The following is an 11,569-nucleotide window of genomic DNA, read 5'->3' as shown; positions in this document are numbered from 1 at the left end:
GTTGTAACACCTATTATAAAATCTGTTATCAAATCATGCATCGTAAACATTTTAAAAGATGGATATAATTAAATACACATTTTGTTGGAGTGTATTTTCTCCTCTGAAGTGTGTTAATTATTTTTTTTCCTTAAAAAGGGGGGGGGGGGATAGTGATCCTATCATAAAAGTAAATTCAATATTTAGGCCTTTGTGGAAAGAACAATCCAAGATTTTTCACTGCCTTTTTATTCATTGTGTACATCTGAACAGAGACATATAATAGATCATGCATCTGGAGACGATGACTTAATTTAACTGCGTTATTTGTCTAGTCCATTTATGGAATAAACCAACCGCAGGATCGGAAAACAAATTAGAAAAATCATTTCTTTAGTGTTGCATGTCCATATACTGATGTATACGATATGTTGTTTTAAAGAATGATATAAAACTTGTAGATAGAATTCTGAGGCATTAGAATGAGGTTTTCATGGAAGTTAGCGCACCAATTCATACAACAGAACACTTTCGGATCTTGGAAATATCAATCCTTATACAGCCTGACGCCGTGACGTCAAGCAATAACAAAAATGTGAAAGAATGCATACCGAGGCCAAACCGCATGTTTCTGTTACATTCAAAACATGCAACAGCATAAGAAGCATAAGAAGACTACCGGAATAATCTTTAAATCAATCAAAATAGCGATTGCACCAGTCTGTTTTAATAATACGAGACTGCAACAATTGGATTTTTGTTGCAGCGGTTTGTTATAGAAATACATGTACATTGTACGTGTTTAAGTTGCTCTTCTGAAACGATTAAAGACGACAGTATATGAAACAAAATTTATCAACATTCCTGAAGCAGTATTTGTTGATCGTTAATGTACATGTATATAGTTTAATTGGTGGGTACATTACAGATTTATATAATCATTCTCATGAATGTGTTTTGATGTGCTCATTATGGTGAGATTGGCTGTGAACTCATTTACATAAATAAGTTACAATCGTCTTCTTCATGAATATTTTCGCTATTTCGTCTCTCTCAACCCCCAAAAAGCCAGACAATTGATCAAAGTCTTTTAACCCGGTCAAACTGTACTACGAGTACACTGACATAGAAGAAATTGCATTTGGAAATATTTTTGCCGATCAATTATCCTTTTTAGGCATAAATGTCATGATATGTACCTGTACAATATAATTCAGTTCAATTTCACTTTGTCAATGACCTGAATCTTTCTGCTAATTTTCCTTAAGCACGTGAGTACTTACGTAAGTGATGGTCAATGATCTTATATATAAATGTATAAACTTAAACTATATTTGTTTTTATTTTTATCATCAACAAATGTTCATCGAAACTGATTTACAGTACACATGTAGCTGAAGGGAAGAAAAGGAATTTAACAGGATCGATAAAAAAAAACTTAGTCTAGAGGCTCACGGGCCTTATAGGGCACCTCAGTATCGTAACAACTTTCCAACAAATGATTTTGGTTTGTGTTTTAAGCCATTGGCCATTAAATGAAATGCACAGTTTGATTGATTGATTGTATGTGGTTTTGACGTCACTATATAACGGTGAAGGGCTTCAAATTCTGGACTTGACCCGACGCTTAGGGCCATTGAGCAGTGAGAGATCTTTATCGTGCCAACGGCTGCCGTGACAGGGGACCTCGGTTTTAAGGACTCATCCGAAGGACCCGCAACTTTCACTTCAAAAAGCCGCGCGCATGGCGCAGGAACAGCTGCTGCCCATTTTTAGCTCACCTGAGCTAAAAGCTCAAGTGAACTTTTCTGATCACATTTTGTCCGGCGTCCGTCTGTATTTCCGTCTCTCTAAACTTTTCACATTTTCGTCTTCTTCTCAACAACTACTGGGCCAATTTCAACCAAACTTGCCACAAAGTATCCTTAGGTGAAGGGGATTCAAGTTTGTTCAAATGAAGGGCCACGACCTCTTCCAAGGTGAGATAATTATGAATTAATAACAAATTAATGGCATTTTAAAAAAATCTTCTCAAGAACCACTGGGCCAGGAAAGATGAAACTCATGTGAAAGCATCCTCAGGTAGTGTAGATTCAAGTTTGTTCAAATCATGACCCCGGGGGTAGGGCGGGGCCACAATGGCCGACTAAAGTTTTACATAGAAATATATGGGAAAAGTCCTTAAAATTCTTCTAAACAATAACAAAGCCATGATTGATCATATTTATAGGGAGGCATCCTCAGGTAGTGTAGATTCAAGTTTGTTCAAATCATGACCCCCGGGGGTAGGGCGGGGCCACAATGGCCGACCAAAGTTTTACATAGAAATATATATGAAAATTCTTTAAAAATCTTCTTCTCAAGAATAACAAAGCCATGATTGATCATATTTATATGGAAGCATCCTCAGGTAGTGTAGATTCAAGTTTGTTCAAATCATGACCCCAGGGGGTAGGGCGGGGCCACAATGGCGACCAAAGTATAGAGTAAAATTCTTTTAAAATCTTCTCAAGAATAGCAAAGCCATGATTGGTCATACATGTTTTTATATGGAAGCATTCTCAGGTAGTGTAGATTCAAGTTTGTGCAAATCATACCCTCTTACCTTTAAGGAATGTGTGGGACTACTTTTGGGTTTAAACTTTTCAATAATAAACTAATTTCTGCTTTTATGCTAGCCACAGTGCTCAGGTGAGCGATGTGACCCATGGGCGTCTTAGAATGTTTTTTTATCGACTTAGGTCAGTCGGGGCCGAGATTCCAACTCACGACCTCCCGATCACTGATTTCATAGTATATTCATAGTTTGAAAGAGGCACCATTGCTCATTATAACTATACACCTGCCATGCTTATTTTGATAATACCCAGAGACGGAGCAAAGGAACAAAGAAAATATGCATTTCCACTATATAGTCTGTAGTGTCCCACCCCACAGGAACTCCCTGACCCTGGGGCCACAAATTTCACAATTTGAAAAAGACATTCTTGCTCATCATAAAAGTTTGATGAAAACCAACAAAAAGCAGATTTCAAAGCAGTGATTAAATTCTGTATATAATCATTAGAGCCCCCGCACTTCTGTCCAGGGGCCTTGAAATTCACAATATTTGGAGAAGCACCTCCTAAGCTTGCTCATCATAACTATGTACTTAGATCAGCAGAATAATACCCAGTAACAAAGAAGATTTTCAAGGACTTAATGCATTCTCAATAGTGTTGATGTATATTAACGAATCCACATCAAATTGTATTACAAAAAATTAATACACTGTAATTAAAATGAATTTTGAAGTAACTTATAATAAAGTTTTTTTTAATAAAATGGGAGCAATTTTTACGTCCGTCTAATGACTATTTAAAAAGCATTCCGGAAGGACAGATGTAAACACTAAGGAAAATGTGAGACAATAAAACAGAATCCATCTATGTATAGATTAATGACGTGATAAGAGGCTTTAGTAATGTCTACCTCTAAGTTGGAGGTAGAACATGATATTGACATCTAAGTTGATATCGTTCTGTTTTGATTACTTATCTTTTTCATAAGTTGATGCCCCGTCACGAATTACAAAATATTTATTTGCACAAAAAGCAAAACTCTGCACCTCACAAGAAGGTAGGCATATATTCAGATCCGATACGAAATTTGACATGAGTAAACGGAATGTTACGCTGAGGTCAAAATAAAATTTATTTTCATGTTTTCAGACTAGACAGGGCAGACGAATAAAACAGACATGTATTTGGAAAGATATTTATTATTTTACGGATTTTTGTTTTCATGTATATTTTTATTTTCTCGTTTTTAGAATAAACGTCTTTGCAAAAAATATAATGAAGTATAAAATTGCTCACATTTAATTTTTGATAACTTTAAATACAATAATTTTGAGCCCTAATTTCTTCTACAGTCAAGTAGCGTCGTTTTGAATTTCTTATTCGGTTATCTTGCTTTAATGAAATTGATAACGTGCAATCAGAAGTAAATTGCATTTTTAATTTTTGTAGCATTTCATTTTTTATAGGACATGAGCGGTTCATCAAAACTAAAATTAAACGAAAACTTATATATTAAACGTTATTTGAACATGCATATGCCATCAAGATGCTAATGTGAACACGAGTTCAGATATTTCTTAAAATAATTACCTCATTATCCCGGATTGAACAGACCACACAGTCGAGCTTATTTCAACAGACCGTCAAGATAAATATACAGTGACAAAAAATACAATGAAGAAAGTCGATCATAAGCATTAACGTATTGTCTTCTGTATGACCCCTGAAGGCACGGTACATATAGTACGAACAGATCTAGAAAGAAAGGGGGTGAGGGGGACTACTCAGATTATTTTGCTGAACTATATTTTCTACTTTGTGATCAATGTTCAGCTTAAGATCTACTTATCGCATCTTGCACTTATTGTAATTGCCCAACACTACTAATGTGCAGGTAATTGAATGTCAGTGTACAAGCTTGTGGGTATTTTACAAAGAAACTTTAGACTTAAGAAAACCAATTCTTGCAAAGTTCTTTCAAATTGTATCAGGCAAACTCTATATAAATTTTCTAGATAATTGGTAAAATAAAGGGCGCGCTGATTCGTCTATATTGTCGTAAATCCGGTGTAAAGTGTTCACGCCTAATACTAAAGCGCATTTTGGTACAGTAATTTACTCTTAATATGAACAGATTAAATCCTGCAGCCGAGCAAGCTTTAAGACAATTTTTTGTAGCTAATTTTCCATCCGTTGGGTACCCCTGTACCGACAAGGGTAGTAAATATTGTTCATAATCATATATTATCAAGCTTAAAAGTCCATTGAAACAATACACTTTTATAACCATCAGATTTAGGGACCACAGAGGAAAAGCAGTGGCGGATCCAAGAATTTCATAACCCGGGGGGGGGGGGGCTTTAGAAGGTAGGGGGTCTTATGGCTGTATTGAGGCCCCCGATGGGTCCAGGACAAAGCCTGAGAAATTCTAACATATGAGAAGTGTTTCCCCTTAATTTTAGGACAGTGCAAACAATATTTAAAAACTAGAGGTACTGTGAGCAATGAGCTCACTAAATGATACCCCCGTCCTCCCATATAAATATAATGGGTGTGTCCATGTTTTGTTGTGGGAAACCCAAAATATGTATCGGATCAAATAGTAAAATAGGAGGTGCACAATGGCAATATATAATAAAGTTTCTGTGAAAGTTTCATCAAATTTCATTTAGTGGTATGAAAGGAGTGGATAAGAGATGGGTACCCCAAAGCGTAATAGACAGACAGACGGACGGACATACCGATTTCTATATACCCTCCCGCTTTTCAAGCGGGGTGTATAAAAAAAATCCAACGGGGGGGGGGGGGGGCTGGATCCGCCTTTGAAAAGCACCCCTTGTCGTTCGGTCACAACCACCTTGTACTCTTTGTCATGATCGGGAATAAAAGTAGTTTGTTGACAATTCAGTGTGAAAATAATAGTCTCCCAATTTTAATGAAAACTAGAGGTACTGTGAGCAATGAGCTCACTAAATGATACTCCCGCCTCCTATATGATTATAATGGCGAAGTCCATGTTTTGCTGTGGCCGGGAAACCCAAAATATGTGTCGGATCAAAAAATAAAATATGAGGTGCACAATGGCAATATGTAATAAAGATTCTGTGAAAGTTTCATTTTTAGCTCTACTGGTCAGAGACCAGAAGAGCTTATGCGATAGTAATGCGTCCGTCGTCCGTCCGTCTGTCTGTCTGTCTGTCTGTCTGTCTGTCTGTCCGTCTGTCTGTCTGTAAACAATTTTTCAAAATGCTACTCCTCCTACAGTTTTGGTCTGATTACAATATAACTTGGCACACAAGTAGACTACACTAAGATACACAATTCTGTGTATCGGTTTTCGATTTCGATGAACAGTGTTGCAGTGGTTACTAAAAATAGAAATTTCTATGAAATTCTTTCAAAATGCTACTCCTTCTACAGTTTTAGTCTGATTTCAATATAACTTGGCACACAAGTAGACTACAATAAGATACATAATTCTGTATATCAGTTTTTGATTTCAATGAACGGTGTTGCCGTGGTTACTAAAAATAGAAATTTTTGTGAAATTCTTTCAAAATGCTACTCCTTCTACAGTTTTAGTCTGATTTCAATATAACTTGGCACACAAGTAGACTACAATAAGATACATAATTCTGTATATCAGTTTTTGATTTCGATGAACGGTGTTGCCGTGGTTACTAAAAATAGAAATTTCTGTGAAATTCTTTCAAAATGCTACTCCAAATATAATTTTAGTCTGATTATAATATAAATGTGGCACACAAGTAGACTACAATAAGATACATAATTCTGTGTATCAGTTTTTGATTTCGATGAACGGTGTTGCCGTGGTTACTAAAAAAGAGAAATTTCTGTGAAATTTTTTCAAAATGCTACTCCTTCTACAGTTTTAGTCTGATTTCAGTATAACTTGGCACACAAGTAGACTACACTAAGGTACACAATTCTGTGTATTAGTTTTTGATTTCAATGAACGATGTTGACGTGGTCACTAAAAATAGAAAATTCTGTGAAATTCTTTCAAAATGCTACTCCTCCTACAGTTTTAGTCTGATTTCAATATAATTTGGCACACAAGTAGACTACACTAAGATACACAATTCTGAGTATCGGTTTTTGATTTCGATGAACAGTGTTGCCGTGGTTACTAAAAATAGAAATTTCTGTGAAATTCTTTCAAAATGCTACTCCTTCTACAGTTTTAGTCTGATTTCAATATAACTTGGCACACAAGTAGACTACAATAAGATACATAATTCTGTATATCAGTTTTTGATTTCAATGAAGGTGTTGCCGTGGTTACTAAAAATAGAAAATTCTGTGAAATTCTTTCAAAATGCTACTCCTCCTACAGTTTTAGTCTGATTATAATATAAATGTGGCATGCAAGTAGACTGCACTAAGAGCATAAAGAGACTTAATCAAGGATCATTATTCTATTTATTGCTGTTGAAAAGTTTCAATTTCCAACTGCTTAAGTACTTTTCTCTTCCTTTGCTATAAGTACAAACCAGTAGAGCTTCAGTCTCGACAGAGACTTCTGGTTCACTCAGTGGTATAAGAGGAGTTGCGGATAAGAGATGGCTACCTCAAAGCGTAACAGACAGACGGACATACCGATTACAGTATAACCTCCCACTTTTCAAGCGGGGGGTATAACTAGAGGTACTGTGAGCAATGAATGATACCCCCGTCTCCCATATGAATATAATGGGAGTGTCCATGTTTTGATGTGGTAAAATTGATGTGGCAAACCCAAAATATGTGTCAGATCAAAAAGTAAAATAGGAGGTGCACAATGGAAATATGTAATAAAGATTCTGTGAAATATTCATCAAATTTAATTCAGTTGTATGAGAGGAGTTGCGGATAAGAGATGGGTACCCCAAAGCGTAACAGACAGACGGACGGACGTAACATATGATTATAATGCCAAATTGCATGTTTTGCTCTGGGAGACGCGGAAAAAAGTGTTAGATCAGAAAGTAAAATAGGAGGTCATAATGGCATTATGGTATAAAGAATCTGTGATAGTATCATTAAATTCAATTCAGTGGTATAGGAGGAGTTGCGGATAAGAGATGGGTATCCTTAAGTATTATAGAAAAAATGGCAGTGTCAACGTTTTGCTATGGGAAAAAAAGAAGTATGTGTCCGATTAAATGGTTATAAAATTACTTGCCTTTCAACTACATGTAATTGCTCATATATGTAAAATCAATAAAAACGACTGAATTCTAATGGGTATCAATATCGCCCCATTTACAGCAGACAATGAACCAGACTTTATTCAAACACTTTGAATTGAAACGACGAAGTCTCTTGCGATGGCCTTTAATTCAACATTTAAATTATATCGACGACGTTTTATTATTGATGCTCATTTATATTCCTACTTTGATTTGATATATCCCTTTGAACTCAAATTAACAAAACAAACCCAAGAGTCTGCAATTGATGCATCTAATTCATGGTTGGATATTAAGAAAAAAATAATTGTAACCTAATAAAAATTTATTAAAGGTGATAAGTTAAACTTTCATGTGGTCAGCTTCCCATATGTGTGTAGCAAAGTTCTATGAATTTTATTTCTTTCAGTCTATTTCATAAGCAAGAGCAAACAAGACAAGCCATCATCGACAGATTTTACAATTTGGATAATTTTCTATGCGATCAAATGGTGCGTTACAACCAAAATTTAATTATTCTCGTTTACAGTCATCATTTCGCAAATTTTACGACCGATACCGCAATCTTTTTCAGCATACAATCATTAGTCGAATGCTGACAATCGTTTTTTTTTTCTTCGTAAAAATCGTTAGGTCATTATATCAAATTGAGTTTTCTACAATTTTTACTGTTTACTCATGAAGACAAGGAGCACACGGCGGGCTTGACCAGCCGACAGAGGATTCTACCTTCTCCATGGGCCCGGATCTATTTTCTAACCTTTTACAGGTCTGAGTTTGCTCTGCTCTTGATTTGTATTTTTTCTGTGAACTATTGTACTCTTCGTAATCCCCCGTTTCATTTAAATTAGATAAAAATATATTTGTATACCTCTACATATGTATACCTCTACATATAATTTTTTAAAAAGTTTTACATAGTTTTTTAACGCCGGATGACGCTTTATTCAAACATTAAAATTTTGTTCCATATTGACTTTTGTACCTCATGAAAATATTCTCATAAAATGGGACGCAGAATGTTGCAAGTTTTCCCCAAGTTCTATATATTAACATGTGCTTTGTTGTGAAAACGGTGCGCAAACTATTGTGCATGTAATGCTCGATTGTTTAAAATAAAATTGGCGGTTTTCTATGGAATCCGGATAGGGCCATGCAGTTCACTATCGCACCATCAAGCATCGACTTAAAAGTCGATGAAGCGATTTTACGATGACGATGAAGCGACGGCGCGACAATGGGATTGACGATGGTGCGATAGCACGATGAAGCGATAATGAATATCGCTTCCTCGTCATTGCACTATCGTGTCATCGCTATCACTCCATCGTCATCGAATTGTCGCGCCATCGCATCAAAGTCATCACGCTATCGCTTCATCGTTATCGCACCATTGCACCACTGACCTAAACCTCGATGGTGCGGTGATGCGATAGTGAATTGCATGTCCCTATCCGGATTCCATAGTTGCAAGCCTTGAGTATTTCAAAAATTTGATGTTCCTCAGAACATATCCTTTTTTACGACTCGAATTTGATGTGCGAGTAAGAAATGTTAATGAAGGCGACATTTTATCAGGGTCGGCGGCCAGTCATCACCCAGAAATATTGTTTTACAGTAAATCAGTAATATAGCTTTCGTGCGATTTGTCTCAGAGCTAACTGTTACAGTACACGCATCTATTTGTCAGCGTTGATTGCAGTAGTAAATAAATAAATTCATTGATCATTTTGTCGACTTCGTACGTGACTGTTTTGCTTTTACGTTAAAGAAAATTTATATCCTAGTTATCAAAAGTAATTGTAAGTAATTTTTTTCGCGAGGTATTTCTTCGCTTGAAATTGCTCTGGTTCATCATTTAATATATATTTTTTCAGTAAAAAAATATTCAAAGTCTTTGGAATTGAAAAAAAAGGATTGCCATCTGAAGGAAGATACCTTTAATAAGTTTGTCATGAAGGAACAAAATAAACAAGGGGCGTGTTGAAGCCATGCGAGATGTATGATTTAAATAATTGAAGTTTTTTTCTGATTTCGGAACTGTGGAATTCCAAAATCACAAAACCTTGCAATGACATGGTGAGGATGATTGACAATGCGAAGAAATACAATAAAATAGTTATTTACCTATTATTCTTCTAATATAGATTATGTTGATTTTAGATCCATTACACATTAGAAAATTTAAAGTCCAGCATATGTGGAATTGAATGGTTAAAAGATAATATCGTACCAGCTGTAGTGAAACGTGGTGCAATGGATAGCGTATAAAAATATGTAAAAAAGCAGCTAACAAAGATAATAGTATCGTTTAATTATCATATTTATTAAAATCTCAATTGGGAATGAATGATTAGCTGTCGAAGTTTGTTGAACGCAAAAACGTCATCTCTGACGATTTCATAGAACGGTTCCTTCGAAATCTGTGAAATCTATGGAACTGTAAAGTGTCTTTCACAGCCTGTAAAAACCTCTTATTAAAAGTACAAAACAGCACAAAATTAAACGACAGGCAACACCATAAGAGAACATTTGAAAACTGACGCAAGACTGAAATAGTCGTTATTATATCGTTATTGTGTCGGTGGATTGTGCTTAAATACAGTATGTCTGTGATGGTTGTTGGTCCAATAAAACAGATGTTCAGAATCACTATGCTGACGAGTGTGACAGTAAAGCGCCTCTCGTCCTTCTGCCAACCTCCCTCCTGGTTATTGCGCAGGTTCAAAGTCAACCTCCGGGTCCTGGCCCGACGTACTGTGCTCACTAACAATGTGTTCACAACCACTAAAACCATTAACGGTATGAAATGAATAATCACCATTATAGTTATTTCAATAACGTGCGACATTTCACTTTTTGTAAATGAAGTCTTCTTGTATCTTACCTTGACAGAATCTAGTTCATACTGGAAAAATTTATGAATCGATATAATAAATGATAACAATGATAGGATAAATATTCGAGTTATGGTTCCTGTTCGACCACATTGTCCTTTTGCGCGAAGAGGAAATTTCACATACATAAAGCGTTCAATGGTCATCAGTACAACAATCCAAATACTAGTGGCAGTTAGAAAGCTGACAAAAGGAATGAAAATGTAGATGTTGTACCACATCCATCCATATTCTCTTGAATTTTCTCCGTATATCATGTAGGGAAAAGAAAGAAGTAAAGCCAATAGATTAACAATGGTCAGAGCCTTCAAATTGATATATGGGGATTGTTTTAGAGACTTCCGCAACAAGACTACAAGGCTGAAAGAATTACCTAGTATTCCAAAAACACAGATGGGAGGTGCTATGTATTTTGTGCAAATCATTCCAAATATTTCAGCTACAGATCCTCGATTTGAATTTATCCAACCATACGTGTAATTTAATTCAGTTGTGTTGTTTTGGAAAGCCATGATTCAGGTGGGAAGCACAATCTGCAAAAAAAAAAAGCCTATATCAGAAACATAAAAATCGAAAAGTTTTGTATAAAACCTGTTTTAAAAAAATAGCAATGCTTTTTCAGAAATTTGAAAATAAAACTCAACAACAGAACTTACAATATTATTTTTCTTTTCATAAATATTTTGACATCTTCTTCATGTACGAATTATAACGTATTTACCCTGCCATTGATTCCTTTTATTTATCTTATATGGGTCAAGGTAATAATTAACGCTCTCAAGGCAATCAGCAATACCATTCGAATTCTTATGTTCATTCTTACGAGGACTGTTCAATAAATAATGCCTTGAGCTCTATCACATACAATATAGAAATCATATGACATAAAGCTTGATTTTCTCTCATGGTTTAATCTTTAATGAATTGATTACAGTCTATG

At 35.5% G+C, this 11,569-nt stretch overlaps 1 protein-coding gene across 1 annotated transcript; it reads right to left on the bottom strand.

Annotated features, from left to right (window-relative positions):
• Positions 1 to 10,037: 10,037 nt before the first annotated feature.
• Positions 10,038 to 11,157, bottom strand: LOC134263338 (uncharacterized). Its single transcript, XM_062745674.1, has one exon. The coding sequence runs from the start codon at positions 11,139 to 11,141 to the stop codon at positions 10,086 to 10,088; it is 1,056 nt and encodes a 351-aa protein (XP_062601658.1). The 5' UTR covers positions 11,142 to 11,157; the 3' UTR covers positions 10,038 to 10,085.
• Between the last annotated feature and the right edge of the window lie 412 nt (positions 11,158 to 11,569).

Source organism: Saccostrea cucullata, unplaced genomic scaffold (assembly GCF_032062105.1).
Source record: "Saccostrea cucullata isolate Sc308-1 unplaced genomic scaffold, CSIRO_AGI_Scuc_v1 ctg2745, whole genome shotgun sequence".
Taxonomy (NCBI): Eukaryota; Metazoa; Mollusca; class Bivalvia; order Ostreida; family Ostreidae; genus Saccostrea; species Saccostrea cuccullata.
Note: the sequence above shows the minus strand (reverse complement) of the source record. Positions and strands in the feature narration are given on the sequence as shown.

Bases quoted from the DNA above. Each gene is read 5' to 3' on its own strand.
- LOC134263338 (XM_062745674.1), bottom strand. From the start codon at position 11,141: ATGGCTTTCCAAAACAACACAACTGAATTAAATTACACGTATGGTTGG.